The sequence below is a fragment of the Opisthocomus hoazin genome, chromosome 9, assembly GCF_030867145.1.
Source record: "Opisthocomus hoazin isolate bOpiHoa1 chromosome 9, bOpiHoa1.hap1, whole genome shotgun sequence".
Lineage (NCBI taxonomy): Eukaryota > Metazoa > Chordata > Aves > Opisthocomiformes > Opisthocomidae > Opisthocomus > Opisthocomus hoazin.
The window spans coordinates 29734060-29753880 of record NC_134422.1 but is presented as its reverse complement, the minus strand read 5'-3'; the positions used below and the strand labels follow the sequence as shown (position 1 = coordinate 29753880).

Below are 19821 nucleotides of genomic sequence, written 5' to 3'. Positions count from 1 at the left end.
TAATAATCACCTACATACATTATTTCAGTAATAAAGTCAGCCTAGATCACATTTTCTGGATCAAAATCCACATCCATATGAAAAGAAGTTAGCCATTTCTCACCGTAAGGCACTAGGATACGTATGTATCTGCAGAAGATGTACAAGTAACGCTGCTACTTTCTCCTGGTTTCAAAACCCTCTGAAAAACTTTTCCAGCTGAAGGACAGGACTTCAGTTTGGATCTTAACCAGGTATTCCTTTCTTACACTTAAGGTCACCACACATGCTGCATCTAGAGTAATTTCAGGATTTTCTCACCCTCTGTCACCACAGTGCTGGTATTTCCAGCTCCTCCTGAGACAGACAGGGAGCGCGTGGAGTTACAGGAGAGCTGGGAGCACCGTGACTCTGCTCCAAAGGGTTTTGGCTGCAGGTACCATGCAGAAGAGACTGGGCAGAAGGCAAGGGCCTGCAGCAGAATCCTCCTGGCACAAGGATTGATCGCCTCACTCACAACACTGACAACAAGCATCAGTTCTGACGTTTTTTCCTCAACCCAAGCTCTAGCAAAATGTGCAACTTTTCTCCATGCTGTGCAGACTGATTAGGAGCTCTGCGAGAACACACTGCCCGTCACCAACAAGAATCAGCACCTTCCACTGCAGGCAAGGCTTTCTGCTCCTCTTCTCCAGGTGAAACATCCTTGTGAATCACACCATCACTGGGCACCCACCGACTGATGCACATCCCCCAACTTCCAGTTTCAGATACAGGATTAAAAAATAGAGCACCTACAAACAGTGTATGTTTTTTTAAGTATCACTTGCAAATACAAAATTAATTTGTATTATATTAGAATTTCCCTACACACATTTGCAAAGTTTTGGGGTTTTTTGGGTTGTTTTAGTTTTTTTTAATATAATCTCTTTCAAATGGCATTCTGATGTCAATGGAAACTAAACTTGAGATATACTTAAAAACACCAGTCATCTCAGTCACCCAACCTGCTGGACACAGCAAAAAGCGTTCACCTCACTGAACAGACTTTTTTTTTTAAGCAGCATTTTATCTGTAGTTACTGAATTTAAATCAATCATTTTAGGCTAATATATCCTATAAGATTTTAAAACTAATAGATCTCAGACTCTCGCACCTCATTTTTATTCATAGATTGAAAAGTGAAAATAAGTATTTCTTCTATTTCAACTCCCAGCCTATTTTGCAACTCCAAATGAAATATTTAATGGATTGTACTAGTTGAATAAACTGACACAAAGAAAATATTCTGTGCACCTGCAGAAGAGGCCACACTGCCAAAAGTGGGTTTAGCACTTCAGCTAACATCAGTTACAGGTGCTTATGCAGTCACTTTTCCACAGGACAACAGTTTAGTTTTCTTTAAAACTTTGGCAGCTAAACCGTACAGCTTGAATACCACTTTGGTAGCATTTTATTGCTAGTAGTAGAATAGTAAAATATATTTTTTGAATATTTTAATGGTAATTTTAAAGGAGGATCACGGATTATGTCACTACTATAAGGTTTTGTAATATTTAAATATACCTGTGTTTTATGTGTCTGATCTAAATTAAAAACCTTCTCTGTTTTGACCTTTCCTTAAAAAATAAGTCCTGTTAGGATTATTTTCTATTCTGGTTATGGTAAACTAGTTTTAGTCTCAAATTTTAAATTTCTTCCTGCCAGTTTTAAAAGACATTAAGATAAAATAGTGAAACCTCCTGAATTAGAAACTTTCTGAGAGGTTTCAAGGAATGATAAGGACATAAGAGAATGTGGAGAACTGGGCAGAAAGGAACCTGATGAAGTTCAAAAAGCGCAAGTGCAGGGTCCTGCACCGGGGGAGGAATAACCCCATGCACCACTACAGGCTTGGGGCGGACCTGCTGGAGAGCAGCTCTGTGGAGAGGGACCTGGGTGTCCTAGTGGACGACAGGTTGACCATGAGCCAGCAGTGTGCCCTGGCTGCCAAGAAGGCCAATGGCATCCTGGGGTGCATTAAGAAGAGTGTGGCCAGCAGGTCGAGGAGGTTCTCCTCCCCCTCTACTCTGCCCTAGCGAGGCCTCATCTGGAGTACTGTGTCCAGTTCTGGGCTCCCCAGTTCAAGAAAGATGAAGAGCTCCTGGAGAGAGTCCAGCGGAGGGCTACAAGGATGGTGAGGGGACTGGAGCATCTCTCCTATGAGGAAAGGCTGAGGGAGCTGGGCTTGTTCAGCCTGGAGAACAGAAGGCTGAGAGGGGACCTAATAAATGCTTGTAAATATCTCAAGGGTGGGTGTCAGGAGGATGGGGCCAAGCTCTTTTCAGTGGTGCCCAGCGACAGGACAAGGGGCAATGGGCACAAACTGAAGCGTAGGAAGTTCTGTCTGAACACGAGGAAGAACTTCTTCACTCTGAGGGTGACGGAGCACTGGAACAGGATGCCCAGGGAGGTTGTGGAGTCTCCTTCTCTGGAGATATTCGAAACCCACCTGGACGAGGTCCTGTGCAGCCTACTCTAGGTGACCCTGCTTTGGCAGGTGGGTTGGACTAGATGATCCACAGAGGTCCCTTGCAACCCCTAACTGCTGGAACTGTTAATCTGTGGTAAGAGGTGTTATATTGGGTTCACCTCACTCATTATCCTGCATCTGACAGCGGTAGCAAATACTCATGGAGAGAGCATAATGAAGTGTTTTATCTACTAGCCTGGAAAAAAAAAACAAACCAAAACAACCCACACTTGAAACATGTCCAAATCAGGGTGGCATCTTGACCACTGTATTTGAACCATCACTGATGAGCCACTTCCTGTGAATTTGTCTAACTCTATTATAACTCACTGATTTTTGGCTTGTAACATCAAATTACATAATTTAGTTGAATGCTTCATGAAAAAGTTAGTTCAAGGTTATCATGCTTTGTAATCTGTTGAACTATAGTTTTATTTGAATACTCCCAGTTCTTATGTGGTGAGGAAAGTCAATAGTCATCCCTATTAATCTGTCTTAATATTTAAAATGGTAAGATTACTATTTCTGTAGGAAAGTTAAAAAAGGAGTCAATCACAGAGGGTCATCTGTTCCTTTCAATGGGAGGGTTAAGAAGAGATGACCAAAATGCTCTGCAGGATTCACCTTTCTCATGAATATAGTACATTCTTCTTTCACTTCATGTCTACAGTAAACAGACTTCCCCCTAACGAAGTAATGAGTTACAAAAAAAGCAAAACACAGATCAACAGCCAGTGTGTCTACAGGAAAATTGTGCAACATATTGGGAGGGAGCCGCATCTTTTGCCAGCTGTGTTGAGGAGTAGTAACTACAAACTCTCCATTTTACTTGGCTGAGATTCTAGATATCTGTTGTAATAAACAATCAAAATCTGAAGTGGCACTTCAAAGTAGAGAGAAAAAAAATAACTATCAACTAAGGCTCTTGAAAGGGTAAATTAAATAGAAAGCAATGAGAAAGAACTATATGGCAATGAGCAGACAGACTGAATCATTTAACTGTTATTTGTAACTTCTCTAATGATGACTTTCATAAAGATGGGTTCATCTGTATACTGGAACATGTTCATGCGGAAGCAAACAGTAAACAATCATCAGCGAACAAACATTGCAAAAAAATGTATAAAACACTATTAGTTTGGTTTCTTAAGATAAAAAGGGTGATCTACTACTTCTAGACCTTTAGCTGTAAGTCTTTTTTTCAATTTCAAACTATCAATAAGCCAAGATTGGCAGGCTCGTTTTCAACCTGACATACACATTTTGCCATATTGCCTCAGAGCTGTCTGTTTCTTTTTAAGAGATACTACTTTTGAAACTAGCAATGCATCATAACAATATACAAATACTTACAAAAACAGCAACATCACAAAATTAGTAAAACAGACAAAAATCTGAGGAAAAACACCGACACTGAATAAAGTGTTTCAAGAAGCAGCATAGACATTTGTAATAGAATTCAGTCCGTTTTAAGTCCCATTCATCACCTTCCCCAAAACCTTCCCTAAGGCAATAAAAGGCTGGAAATTAACATCTCAGCTAGGGAGCTACTGCAGGAAAATGTGTAACTTGTGACGGAAAAACATTTTTCTCTCTACTTAATATCTTTTCATGGGGATACACCCTTGGCCCAAAGTAAGGCATATTAAACCAAGTGCAAAGGGAATAGAGACAAGGGGAATAATTGATGAGAAACAATCTTTGGGGAAATCAGAGGCAGAGGGGCTATTAACAAGAAAAGGCATTCTTTGGTAACCAACTATGCACACAAATTTATTACCTACACTACTACTAAATTCTTGGCTGTGGTGAAAGGAAGCAAAGATTCACTTGGGGTTTTTTTTTATATGTATCTTTATTCATATATATATATATATGTTTCTTTACAGAAAGCATTACTGTATTCTTTTGTTGCAATACAAAGATAAACTTTAGCTATGCTGGTGCAAAGCTCATTTCCATGAATCAAGGACAACTAAGTAATATCAAGCTTAAGTCAAGAGATCAAAATATACCAAGCCTGCACCCTGACTGAAATGAAAAGTTATCTTCAAACCTTTAGCTTGCCTGAGAACAGAAACCATTTCTTTTAGGAACACAAACAGACTTTAATGGATCATCACAATTTTTTAAAAGTAGATTAAACTGACTGCTGAGGAAACGAAAAAAAAGTTCAGCATCATCCTCACACCGCCTATGACAAGCTGCAGGGAACCATGTTTGACATCACTACTATGAGAGCAGCCTTCTGGTTCAGAGAAAGACAATAAAGTCATATTTGCTTAACGAAATAAGCAGTATTGCCTCAAACCACAAAAGGCAGAATGTGCTTCTCTTATGCACTTCTTTCGAAACTTACCAATTTCAAAATGTTAATTTTCCCTGAATCACACAGGAGAGAATTATTATATGCATGTTGTACACTCAATGTACTGACAAACATCAGAACACAGCCAACAAACTGACATTGCAAGATTAAGATGAACAGGATAGCTTTTATGTAAGAACAAGTGTCTTTCCTGCTTACTCTGACACAGCATGTACACTGTATACAAGCACTAGCAACATCTTGTTTATCAAATTATTTCAGTTCACATCTGTTTTCATAACTTTAAAAAACTATGGTTTCTTCTATATTTAAAAACACACTGGCTGTATATCCATAGTACCTTAGCACCAACTTGAAAGAGGACCAACCAAATCTATGCTGTTTAAAATGCCCCCAAGCCTACTTACAATACTTCCACTTCAAAGCAGACAAGAAAGAGAAGGAATTTTTTCTGATCTCTGAAGTCCCACAGAAACAGATGACGTTCATACCCTGGAGGCAACAACTTGAGCCCTGTCAGGCCTGTGAAGGGAGAAACTTCCAAAAAATCCTGGAAGCAACCTTGCCTTCCATTCCCTTGGACTTCAAACTAAGGCACTGCCAAGGGAAGCATCTCTGTTGACTGACTTAGCAACCCAAACACATAGGGCCATTCAAACTAAGTAAGTGTTTTCAACAACCCCATGAAGCATGATTTAAGCTACAGCAAGCCCAAAACCACAGGAATATATTAAGCTAATTAAGTATAGTCTCTATCTGAAGTCCCTGAAAAACCTTCAAGCAATTTCCATACGAGTGCAAGTAACCTTCCCCAAATTTTAAACAGACATGACCACAATATCGATGACTGCATCAAAACAGAAAATCAAAACTTTCTAGCCTAGTACTGTTCTTACTCTGTACTAGGCCTCCTGAGAGGCTGGAGCATTCCCAGGCAGCAATCTCTGTTTCCAGGAAACAAATGTCCACTGTGAAGACACTACATATAGTGTCCAGAACTGAAAGAACTGACTATTCAAAAGCACAAGTGCCTCAATATAGCTTGAACTTCAACTATCATTGCCATTCATGAGCTTACTTTAGGAGGGAGACTACAATCATCCATTCCAACCATTATTTGCACCCAAGTCTTCCACTTGCCTAGACTGTTGATCAGATTTGGGATTTATGTGTGTGTCTGTATATGCACATACAAAAGAAGAAGGTCTTGTTCTCAGAGATTTGCTATAAAGCAAAGGCATGCAGATTCTGAAATACCAGAGCAAGACCTTCCAGTGAGAAAAGCAAGACACTTGCCCTACTTAGCAGTGAAAGCTTCCAAAGGGAGGAGTTCAACTGCTGTAGTTTACAAGAGTCATGAAGGTATTTCCAGCACCAAGTGACATGTCCATAAAATGGATCCTCCATAAATGAATTAATGCTCTCCATCCTGCCCATATAAACTGAAAGGGAAAAAACAAACTAACACCACAAAAAAATACTTTTCCTGTTCCACTACCTACCATGCAGGGAAAACCACTAGAAGAGAAGACTAACCTATTAGGTGCAAAGGAAACTGGAAGGGCTAGCAGAACACTTATGGGTGCACAGAAAACTACAGGATGGTTTATGAGGGCTAACAGAACTACAGTTCTAAAAACTCAGTTCAGCTAGTTTAATTGAAAAGCCTTATAATACATTGAAAACTCTCCTACTAAAAACAAAGCATCTGTACTGGCATGTTACATACTTGAAAGGTTGTAACGACACACTAGTGCTTTTTTTTAAGAAAACAAAAGAACATTTCTGAAGTGGCTATGTCGATGCTCTGCAGGAATAGCCAGCTTGCAGTTGAAGCTAATGATCACACAAAGCATTCCTTATAGACCAGTGGTCTATGAAGCAGCACACTGTCACTGGACACCAGCTTAGCAACAGCCTGCAGGCCACCACTTAAAATATCATGGATGCACCAGCTTCATGAGCAGAAGGTTACTGGTGGGTAGCCACTCGTTAAGTCTTTGAAAAGACTTTTCAAAAACCTCTAACTGAAGCTGGTAAACATCTAAAACAAAACATTTTGAAAATATTTTTGGGCGATCACATCAATTTACACATAGCCCATTAGTTGCTACCATAAAGTTGTGTTTTACCATTCCACGTTGCTAGTTCACTTTTAATAATTCTAGCAGTAAACATGTATGTATTCAAAACCCTCCAACTATTAGCTAGAGAACCCCAGACAGGACTATTTGCACATACTGTTAGTATCCCTAATATAAGTAACCCCATCCATCATGGGCTCTCTAAAAATCTTGACACACTACACAAGAATGCCATCCACTTCCCTAGCAAAGCAATCTTTCAGATGAGAGAATGGCTGTTTAACCATACATCAGCAACGAAACAGCAGTTTGGAACAGGGAATAAAAGCAGTCAGTCAACAAGGTCTGCAAAGGGTTTTGCAAAGTCTTCTCATCTACCACCTCTGGTCAAAGAGAAATATTAGGACATGATATACTCAAAAAACCAAACCGACCAACCAACACACATCCAAAACCCATGACAACTGACAACAGCGCTGGTTACCCCAGTAATTACCACCTACATACAAGGATCTCCAAATGTTTCACCACTCCAAACACGTGCTAGTTCACTAATTATTGCATCAATGAATACAGTTGCACACAATTTGCCAAAAACCAAAATAATACATGTTGCTATTACACAGACAAATCATCAGCAACAGCAACTAAACAAAATGCATTCATCTAAATGGCATTTGATGCGAAAGCAAAACCCATCACCTGAGCAGAATAAAGGAAATAAGTGTTACTTAAATGACTTTGCTACACCAATTTTCAAGAAATGTTATGGCAACGGAACTTATCCATTCAAAATAATTTTGCCTGATTACGTAAGCTCAGACCAAAGAAGGTGCAAGAACAATACAGACCGGAAATAACACATTGTTAGAGACAGCATCTAGTCTCAGAGACCATCAAGGTCTCGTGGAAATAATGCGAAAACAACTAATTGTCAGTCCTGGTCTGGCTCAAACGGAACAGCTAAGTTTAGTCTTCTAAAGGTACACAAGTTCAAAAGCAATGCTTAACATATAATAGGCTTTATGCCGAGCAGAAGGGATGGGGAGTCAGACAGCCAGAAGATCCATGTCTGACACAGAATTTTAAAATAAGCACTTTCACTGGGGTGTAGGTTACCTTACCTTCATCATGGGCTAAAGTCACGCAGCTAAAAAGCATTCAACACACTGCGATTTCGGTGTTCATTGTAAGGTTTTGTCTATCCACAGTTTTTTACCTCAGAAACGAGGTAAAAAATGGCAGCAAAGAATTTACGACAGCATTTGGGGTTAGAGATATTGAAGTTTACCTCCATTCAACTTTGCAAATGTAAATCAGCTATTTAGGCATTTAGCTGCCTGTACTATTCTTTGCACATTATTGTAACGTCCACACCACAAGTGTACTCTAGGAAGTTCTGCTGACCAGAAACCGTCTCACACAAGAAGTTCTCTATGCTGCCAGTTCAGCAACAGCGTCTTGTTCTCTACTTACCACAGAAATACCAAAATCAGTAGATCATTTCTTCACTGTTTCAAACAGCTGACTGAATGGACACATTAAATGGCTGTCTGCTTGTCTAAATTTTGTAATATACATTAACTGCTGCTTTATTACCATTTGTATTGTAGTATGAAATGTATTCTTTACCCAATCACATTTTCTGTCACAGAATCACAGAATGGTAGGGGTTGGAAGGGACCTCTGTGGGTCATCTAGTCCAACCCTCCTGCCGAAGCAGGGTCACCTACAGCAGGCTGCACAGGACCTTGTCCAGGTGGGTCTTGAATATCTCCAGAGAAGGAGACTCCACAGCCTCCCTGGGCATCCTGTTCCAGTGCTCCATCACCCTCAGAGTGAAGAAGTTCTTCCTCATGTTCAGACGGAACTTTCTATGCTTCAGTTTGTGCCCGTTGCCCCTTGTCCTGTCGCTGGGCACCACTGAAAAGAGTCTGGCCTCAATTTGTGAGGACTTTTTTTTTTTTTTTTTTTTTTACAATAGATCTATATTTCATTGTCAACAGGCACATGTACATCAAGATTTTCTGCATTAAAAAAGAAAAGTTCCTTCTTATTTTGATAAAAGAAATGGAGTCCATCTAATAAAGCCCTACCAGCCTTGATATTCTTTTGCACTATACAAAACATGAAACAAAATAAGTAATGTCCCTTCCCTACTTCAGGTTTCTGCTGAGATGCAGCACTAGTCATTCAACCCACCCAACCAAGAACAAAGACAGCACTGGCACTTCTCATAAAACTGTAGTCACTGGGTGTGCAAAAGCACATGTGACATTGTCATTAGGTTTTCATCTACATCCGAATGGATGATGGCAGCCTTCAATAGAGGAGTATTACATCTCCTGAATACAGAAAAAGTAAACTGTGGAGAAACAACCACTTCATTGTGTCACCATTTCAGTAATCATGCTTAACAGGAAAACACCAGGATGCAAAACCCACTACTGAATTGAGACCTATGTACCTAGCAGAAGCGACAGAGTTTCTTACAGCTGAAAAGGCTTTACTGAAGTTTCTGATACTCAGGGTTGAAATTACTGAGGGAAACACTACCACGTACTGCTCAATTGGCACTGCCAGCAACACCACCTGATAATCCAGCTCCGCGGGGGGAGGAGGGATGGACTCCAGTATGTTTGGACCTCACTTCATGTTACAGACGCAGCAGCTATCGTGTTCATAAGCAGTTAAAGTCTTCCTGCATTTTTCTTAAATCAAACATAAAAGCCCACAATTTCACCTGTTTGAGAACACTGAGTTAGCTTTAAAAGTAGAGATGAATTAATTTCAGTGAAAAGAAAACAAACAGCTGAATAATTTCCTGAACTGTTCCAAGAAGATGTGTCAAGTATTAAGAAAGTAACATGATAATAAGCAAAATAACAAACTAACTTTTTTGCCCTAAAATATTGCTAGTACGTGGAAGCAATGTAAGATATAAGGTACTTACAGCTTTCAAGCCAAATATAAGATTGCTTTTATTCTGGCTCACTTTCAAAGTTACAGGTGACAAAGGGCAAAACAAGGGTAACCAACTATTATAATGGAAAAACTATGATTTAAGACAGAGTCAAGTTGATCAGTATTGTAAAGAGTATCAACAATAAAAAACCCTGAAAGTAGTAACCATACAATAAAAAAAAAAAATTTCCCCCATCATCGCCATCTCTATCTAGGCAGTAAAGGCTTTAAGACTATGTATAACACATGATTAACTTCACTGGATCTAACAGACAATTTATAAACAAGAAAAAAATTTGAAGGCAGTATATCAAGTGCCTTTTATAAAATCAGCGCTGATTCTCTTATGTTTGAGAATAGTGTTTAGTTTCACATGCTTATTAAGCATCAAGCTCTAAGTATTCTCCAAGCAGATCACTAAATGGACATTGTTTCTATATAAAAACGTGGATTAGGTTTCACAGAATACAAAACATCCAACAGAAATTAATAGGCAAAATTGTTCCACAATCTGACATTATTTAGAACAATGGATTCCCTGTATTTCATCCCTAGAAGGCACTTTGCAAAAATACTCTAAAAGGTAAGGAGGTGACAGTTCTTGAAACACAGCTCTACCATGAAAAGCAACACTTGCTCACTAAGTCTGTATTTAATCACATCTTGGCTCCTAGCTTTTTAAAATTATTATTATTTATTTCTGCTAGCAAGTGTGAGTCAATTCAGTAATTAGACAGGGAGCCAGACTACTGTGGTTCACGCATCAATGATATTGATGCAACCAAATTGTCCTTCTATTTCTTCATTTACTTTTCAATTTGCCTCTAGTGGAAACAGGGACATAATTTAAGGTCCAGGGACTTGTACAGGAAACATAAAGGCAAAAATTAAGTCTAAAGAACTTTAATCCATGAAGTAATATCCAGAAGAGAAACAATTACATTTCAGAGTGCAGACTGAGTTTATGGGGCTGACAGGTAGAAAACCTTTCATCTACCTTCTAAAATAAACAATCTGAAAGAGAACCATTGAGACAAACACATTATGTTCTCTATTTTAAGAAGCAAACATCCATTTAAACTTAAAGTATATATTAGTATTACACTGAAAACGAACTAGAACCCTAATTGGCTACTTTTCTCATGTTATATTTCATCTCCTTTACACTTTACAGTAGAAGGATTCAAACAATACTATGAAAACTCAACTACTTGGTAGCTTACTGGTGAGCTCAAAAGCTCTAGCATTTAACTTTTTTACATAAAATTGTGAGAGCTTGAAATACTCTTCTCTCCAACCCTAAATGTACAACAGTATGCTAGACAAACCACTTCCAATGACTTTTTTTTTTTTTTTTTTTTACATATGGCTCAAGTATATGGAGAACAATCCCTGCTTTCTGAAACACGCCAAAATGTTTTTACATAGTGTTCTTTAAAAGTATGCAATAAATGAAGTAGCAAACCATTCAACCATTGGACCTTTAGTCATAAACTTTTCCATACCTCATGGTTACCAAAAACACAGCTCAAATACATACAAGTCATGGCAAGAACAAGTCTCTTCCAAGATTTTTAGGTATGAGAAATTCCTCTGTGTGACTAAATACGGAAAAGAGGTTTTTCTATATTCTAGAATACAGAAGAAAACAGAAGGGTCCATTAACACAGACATTTGAATCTAAAAATTTTAATTTGTCTTGAATTTCACTATTTTTTACATCAGGCACAAAAATGAGCACAGACTTCTGTCAGAAGTTACACAGCCTCATCCAGTGAGCTATATAAGAAATTTTATTTTAGCTTGGTGTTTTTGTTAATCAGCCTTTTCCTTTAAAAATGCAATTAAAATAAACAGACAAGTGAACGTGCAGTTTCTGAAGTTGTAATCAGACTACGAGCACAACTAGAGGTAGTATTACTATCCTTACCCCACTCACACTTGGAAATTTTATTGCACACCGTTAGGAGACTACCAGCAGTACTCCAGAACACAGGGTGAATCAGGTGATGAGCTCTGGTGGAATGCAGAGGGGCTTCTCCTGAGCATTACTGACTTGGTAAATGCTGTCAGTGTACGACTGCTTTACGGGCAGACAGTAAGAGGATTCACCTTCAATCTGTTTTTGAAACCTTCTATATCTGGTACCTAGATGACAGCTTAGCTTGCTCTCAGTCCAAGAAAGTATTTCAAACTGCTTTGTGTTCAATGCACAAAACTCAAGCTCTTTATAATCGGAAACCAGTGCCTGAACTCTTGGCCTTCCAGGCACACCGAAACAACACAGGTGACCAGCGTTGCAGTACTTCACGCAGTACCCACTGATAGAAGTTGAAATTAAGCAGAAGCCTCTCCTAATCACAGTTTGCTCACTTGAACGTCAGATAGGCAAATAGACTTTGCTGTGCAGCTTCTTCAAAGGCAGAGCTGAACTGTTTGCAACCAGTATCTCCTCCTTCCTACTTCCCACTCCCAAACCAGAGTACTAGCTCAATCAGTAAAAGTATTTACACACGACAGTATTTACACTCATTTAACCCATGTTCCTCAACAAAAATGCTGAGGTTTTTTTCAAGAACTTCTTTATTTAAAAATACTTTGCATAGGTTTAATCTCTTCTGCTCTCAAAAGATTACAATTAAGGATTGCCAGCAAGCTACCCAGTCAAGCAAAGAAGGAAAAAAAAAAAAAAGACATCCCAGCTGTATGGATGGGCATAACATACAGCAGGATACAAGACTCAGGTGCAAATTTGCCATGCTTAGTTGCAGTCTTCAGCATCAATTGCTTAAAAGACCGATTTTTGTCATTACAATTGTCTTCACTGAATCGCAAGGAAAACAACGGGGTGCTAAAAGAATTCTTTAAATACATAAAATCAGACCACAGACATCCTCTCAGAAGGAAACAGAAATACAAAAGTACTACATGTTGGCTGAGAAATTAAAAAATATAACCATGCAAAATAGCTATGCAAGATATACATACCCAGTTTCAGGGCAGAAGGAGTCACTTCAATCTCACCACCGATCGGCTGAAAGGCAGCCAGCTGAGCCGCTACCTCCGTCTCAAAAGAGTCTGGGCTATTCCTGTCTGTCAAATTGCCATTGGTGCCATCAGTCTTATGGTGAGTTTCTTGCTCATCATAAACAGCAATCAGCTATCAAAACAAAAGATAATACAGTTTGTATGTTTAAAGAATTCCCAAACATCACCTTTTTTTTTTTAAAGCAAAATTTATCCTTCATTGGGAGTACAAAACTGAAGATCTTATTTCAGAACAGGTAACAATAAGCATACAGATTCAGGAAAGCAGGTACATTTGTGTTTAAGTACACTGACTTCTTTAGGACTTAAGTATATGCTTCAGCACTGTCCTGTGCTGACATGCTTTTCTTTGTTAGCATGCTACCCTTAGCGAGTATTTTACATGGTTCTAAAACATTTAAGGCTGAACATGCTTAAAAACACCAAACAGCATTTAATTCTTGGGGGTGGAGGGTGTTATTTCATAATATTTTAGTGCTACTGACTGGCACGCTGCACAAAGGTAACACAACCATGGAAGCTGCACTGAGCGAGCAGACACATTTTTTCTTTGTAAGTACATAACAGTTACATTCCAAGGACAAGATACATTCAGCAGGCACAAGGACAGAATATGGAGTTTCCTTAATGGCCCAACCTATGCCTCTAAGGTACATGTACCCACACGCGCCTCTATCATCTCCTCTGATTCTCCCTGCCAAGCTTACACCCGACACGTTGCTTCTGAGAACTGCCCCTCAGCCACTGACTCTTCCACAACTTCAGATGCACAGGAAGGGTCAAGACGAAGCAACGACAGACTGCAAAGTCTCCTGTCCAAACTCACATTCATGTTGAAATGAAAATGATAAAACACCACCAGAAAAATCATTTTTTGCCTCAGCTAACCTGGCCTTTCACAGGGATCTTCCTCTTGGTCCCTACTAATACCAAGTCATCAGATAACGTGCAGGCAGCTTCATCAACGCGCGACTCGACGGGTGTGGGTGGCTGCAAATTGCGTTCAGTTCCAGGAAAACAGTTAATCGTGTTACAGGTCAGAGGGGGGGAATTATTAATTCCCAATGAATCAAAACACATTAAAAGACTTCCTGTTCTCAACCAAAGGGGCACTTGACACCCCAAAGCTCTCTCCAAGAGGGGAGGGGGTAACAGCAGCAGTGCAAGCTCTTTTCCTGCCCTGCTACCTGACATGGCATAGTTTGCATGCCATACAATGACAAACACTTTGCCTAATAAGCGTTGTACAAGATACTTTCATCTTAAGGTATTAATTTATTTCATTTTTTCATAACTCCTTAGGATTATCCTAAAGTTTTTCTTAGCTAATCCCGAAAAAGACCATAACACACACAACTGGTTAGGCAATGTCAAGATATACACAGCAACCAGTTTAAAGGATTGATTTACTATTTCTCTCTGTGCTATTTTAAGGTACACGCACACAAACTCTCTATATAAAAATATTAGTACATCAAATCTCCTCTGACACTTTCAAGATATGTCAAAAATTATTTCCTATAATAAGTAGTATACTGAAACAAAGAGATAAACATTTAAAGAAGCTCATTTGCCTAAGGGAAGAAATGAATGTATAAGAGGGAAAAGAAAAGTGAACAGAAAAATCCTGAAGCGCTCCTGAGGAAGAAACTGACATTTTCAGGTCTTCCACTCATTTATAATTTGTTTGTTCAAAATGTGTCAGCTCATATTTACCAATGCATATTTCACAGACACAGAACCCCTTACATAATTACATAGACAACTTGCTCTCCTTTTCCACACGGAGCCGATTTCATTTCCATGGCCACACAAATAGCTCTTACAACATACTATTTGTTTTTCACTTGTCCAAAGCATATAGGAAAGATTAATTCCAGCAACAAAAACAACTCTCTTTGTACCTTCGTCCTGCATTGGAGGGAAACTACCCAGGGGTTCACACTGCATTCATCACCAGGCCACTGCCCTGCCCCACAACTACATACGGCCAAAAAGGCTGCCTTGGAGCCAGACAGCAACAGACCACAGCCATTTTCTCCAATACCAAACAAACTACCATGTCTTTGTTTCTGAACTGACTATTCCTGTGCATGCTATTATGGAAGCCCATCATGATTCAAAAAGTTCTGCAACTGTTGTCCACCAAAACGTTTGCTTTCTCAATCTCACTTTTGCTGTGGAAACTTAGTTTCTAAGAAAGAGGCTGTTACTAATGAAGAGGAAATTTGTATCATGTAGGACCCTGGCACTGAAAGCACTTCAGATAATAGGGGAATATGAAATTCACTTGAGCATTTGCAATGTAGAATGGAGTAAATCAGCTGTGATTTGACGGGAATAAACAAGTAAATCCCTTAGCTGGACCAAGTTGAGCTTCCCCATGGTTTCACACCCTAGCATATTAAATGCTGTATTACATTGCTGTGTCACTCTCTGCTTACTGCCCCAGGACACTGCAGAGACCAAAAGTAAGGATTAGCTCAAAAAAATCAGACACACTGATGCAAAAGACCAGCAAGAACTGTCTAATGGAAACTTGCAAGCACTACGTCAGGCTCAAATGCCCCCAAAACATGTAGTAGTAGTAAAAACCATTAACATAAACCAGGAGATGCTGATGTTATAATTGCCCTAGTTCTACATGCTTTCTTCAGCGATTTCCACCTGGTTGCCAGCAGTGAGCAGAGCAGCAGTCCGACCCGGCACTGCCACTCTTGTTGGCTCACAGATGTTATGGTATTAAGGCCATACTTCGGTTTCTACGCACCATACATCTCCCTCGTTCCCCTGAAGTTCAGCTGAAACTTCAGCAGAAACAGTAACACAAAAACAGAGGAATAAGGTCAGGGCCAGGCTTCCGATACCTGCACGATCTGGTACTTACTGCCCAGCCCAGGAAGGCAAACCGCAGTGCGGCTACGCCACCGCCATTTCACCGGCCTCCTCCTACCGCCGCACGCCATCTCCCGGGGTGGGTGGCCATGGCCCACGGCCCGCTGGTCACATACCCACCCACCACTCCTTTACAGGAGGGGCCCGGGCCGGTCGGGCAGAACTGGGACACCTGAGCGCGGGCTGAGGGAGCTCTGTATGCTGCCTTCAGCTCAAGCGAGGGCTGCGGCGTTCGAACGACAGGGTGACCTGCAGAGGCTCCAGGACATCAGGGAGCGGCCCGAGCTGCAGAGGGGGTTGGCTGCCAGTTTTGTAAGGGGACCCCTCTGCAGAGGGTGCAGGTTAAAATAAAGGTTTGATTGTAACAAGAACTTTGTTGTGCCATTGCTCACCAAGGATCCCCAAAGCACCTGCCGCAGCTTTGGATGACTATTCCCAAGAACCAACCGGTTACAAGTCTAACAACTGCCTCGACAGCCGGTCGGAAATGCGCTCGGTTCAGGTAAAATGATGTACAGAAACCACAGTGCCTGAAAGCAGCTAAACCCCCCCAGGTCTTTACCTGCTTAATTATATGGAAGGATTGCAAATGGCTTGAAGATTGTATCAATTCTGCCTTCATTCACCAATGGAGACTGCTCCGCAGATGGAGACAGTCACGTCGGCTCCTCTCCTCCCAACTCCCACAGCAGAGCCAAGAGTAACAGACACCACCGCTGCTGACCCCCTTCCCAGCTCCCACCGCACCCATGCCAGTGCTCCACGGCCACACTGGGAGCTGGAACGAGCCGGGCACCGGGCGAGCCACCAGCAGGCAAACACCTGTGATGCCGCCGGGCAAATGGCCGCCAGCAGCCCTCTCACAGCTGAACCACACCAGCCCCACGGGCATCTGCAAGCAGGGAAGCTTCTCATGGCTGTCATTCCTCAAGTGACTTCAGTGAAAAGCCTGCATTTCCCTAGTCTACATTTAGGCACTATTTTGACAGATTGAAAAAACAAGGAAAATGTACTTCTTTACAGTATGGAACACACCACTAATTAAGTAGCATGATGTAGAGTTAAACTCTCATTTTTTCGAGAGTGTGGAAAGAAGATACTTCCACAGCACTGCATGTGGAGGTAGCAAACATGCAATGCCTTCCCTCGCCAATGACAAACAGCCACTTGTCTTCGGAAATGTTTATTCCGGAGAGAACTGCTAGGGACTGCAGTTGCAGGAACATCTTGTCGGTAGCAATTCCAGAATTATAACTACACTGCTAATCAATCAATGCATTATAAATATCAGGTTCAGCCTTTCAAAGGGAATAAATACAATTAAGGTTACGTAAATTAACTATGCAAAAATAATTGTAGTAATTGACTTCTCATTTCCAGTATGGAAAATTCTTTAATTAGAACAGACTGCAAACCTCTTCTGATGGAAAAGAACTTCAGGACACATTAAGAAATCCCCCACAAACAAATCATGAAAACAACAACATGGTTTGCCTCATTAGTTTTTTCTTTACCAGTTCAATATTTATAAATATATTGAGAATTCAGTAGGTCAGCTGATTTTTTTTTTTTTTTAAACATAAAAATATTACTCTAGACATTTGTAAACTGTAGAAGTTATGCCAGTACTCCATTGTGGTTTCTTGTACACTTCAACATCTCATTTTTTTCAAATGTTAAAGAACATTATTATTTACTGTAAAAGATATCTATGTATTTTTAAATAGGTAAAATGGTTCTAACCCTGGTGGTGTTGTAATTTCCACTGACAACCTACCAGTTACCTAGACAATCAATAAATTACAAAACTTAGCACTTATCTGTCATTTTTGATGACTAAGCTCCTCCCTACTTATATTGATGTAGTCATAAGGCAGTAATTATGAACAGTACTATTTTATTAGAATTTTTGTTGATCATAACTAGAAAATTCATTACACGGCAATGTAGGCGAATGTTAACTTTGTATAGCATCCTATGGTGCAGCTCTTTCAATATTTTACTGATAATTCAATTGCACAGCTTGCAGAAAAATGAAATAAGAATACATAAAAATTAAGTGACTACATATTCTCAAACACACACACATGTTCGATTAAGATCAACCCTCATACACAAACCGGTGGGTAAACACCAGGAGCGGACAATGATGTCACTGAGTGAACAGGCCTGAGCACAAAGAACCAGCAGCATCTTTCACCCCAGGGAACCTCTGGCCACTAAGATACAGAAAACTGATGCAACATTGTATTTTAAAATCCCCACAAGACAGAGTGTTCCCCACATCCCTGTTCCCATGTGAAATGCTACCTTTCCCAGTGGTTCCCAGTACTGCCTAAACTGGTTGCAGTCTACTCTTGTGAGCCCGAGCTGCAGCTGCAAACCAGGTTCCAGCACCCCACTCACTCAGTGCGTACTGGGACAATACACCAGACACACAACAAACAGTACAAAGAAGTCCTTCCAAAATAATATTGCAAGAGTTTTGTTTTAGCGCTTGTTAATTAAGCTCAGTTAAATATAAACAATTTTGCAGAGTTTCAGAATTTCAAAGAAAAACAACCCCACCTTTGAATAAATAGCAGAACTTCACAGATCTTGCTTTAAGGCACTTGTCGGTTCAGCCAGAAACAGCTGATTTTCCACTGCCCTATATACCATTTTAAATAAAAGGTTTTGTAATTATTTCTCTCTTCAAACTACACTTTTGACAACAAGATTACTGTTAATAAGGTTAAAAACTGTATATGTTACCAGCTTTTCTGTACTGAATTAGAAAACAGACACCACTATTTCCTTTCTGACCTCAAACACCAGGCATGTACACAAGGTACTAAGGCAGAAATGGCAAAATAAAAGCTTGCTTGCAATTAAATTAATCAGCTTTCAATTACTGTCAGGATAAAATCACTAAGAGAAGTTCTCAGTCATAGGCTAGCATCAGTACGTGATTGAAAAGATGCAATTTCAGCAGCTGGAATGATATTCAAAAGCACAAAAAGGAATTAAATGCTCAACTTGTATTAAATTTTCCATTCAAGTTGGATGGAAATTTTTCCTCTTGATTTTTTCACATTCAAAACTTTATTTACATTCTTCTTTTACTACGGACAACAAAAGGTAGTAAAATTGCCTGTTTCCTCAAGACATGTTTGTTTCCTGTTCAGATGCTCCCCGTCCGTGACTTCAAATGCTCATTTAAGAGAAAAGCCTGTGGTTTTTTAAGCATATCTATACTTCTGACAGCCAGTGATCCTGTGGCAGTGATTATTAGTTATTTATAAAATTATGCGGCAAAAAAATTCTCCCTTTTTGGGTCAATTAATAAAGGCTTCTCACACAAAGCACTCGCATCTCAACAGAGAGCTGTCAGGAGGGGTGAATGAATAGCTTGGTGACTACTTCACTGAGCTTCTGTGACATAAGGAGAAGAGACGGCTCAAGCTACAGCAGAAAATGAAGTTCACCACAGCGTCACATTACCTTGCTCTCTGATCCCTCAATTTGGGATCTGTAGGATTAATCTTGTATTTATCCCTACACATGCATAACTGAGGTGGAAAGACACACAGTGTTTCTACATGTAACACACTGGCACCAGAATACAGAAAAGTTCAAAATAAAGTTTTAAAAAATTTAAAATAGAATTGGAACAATTTCAATCCTCCACAGGTTCTTGCACCTGCAGACAACCAGAGATGGAGAAAGGCTGCAGTTGACAGCAGCCTACATATGACCAATGCAAAAAGGGAAAAGGGATCCCTTCTTTGCCTTGTTTTTCTCCCCTTTCTTTTGGCAAGGTTAGGTGTTTGGCCAGGTCAGTTCCTTACTCTGGCCATCTCAGACACTTGAGCACCAGCACCAACAAATGACAAAAGCACAGTTACCTCTTTAGCCAGCAGTTTGCACCAGGCCATCCTAAATTCAAAATCTGACATCTACCTTGAGGCCGCTGTGGCCTGACTTTCCTCTTTCCCCAACCACTTGTTGCTGCTGCTCCATCACTCATG

The 19821-nt window shown here is 40.1% G+C and overlaps 1 protein-coding gene across 5 annotated transcripts in view; it reads right to left on the bottom strand.

Annotated features, from left to right (window-relative positions):
* Positions 1–19821, bottom strand: part of PARD3B (par-3 family cell polarity regulator beta) — a 433237-nt gene that overhangs the window by 285198 nt on the left and 128218 nt on the right. For all 5 annotated transcript variants that reach the window (XM_075430672.1, XM_075430673.1, XM_075430677.1 and 2 more), the window contains exon 3: positions 12857–13028. In XM_075430672.1, the coding sequence (XP_075286787.1) occupies positions 12857–13028 (172 nt within the window). The remainder of the gene's footprint in view (positions 1–12856; positions 13029–19821) is intronic.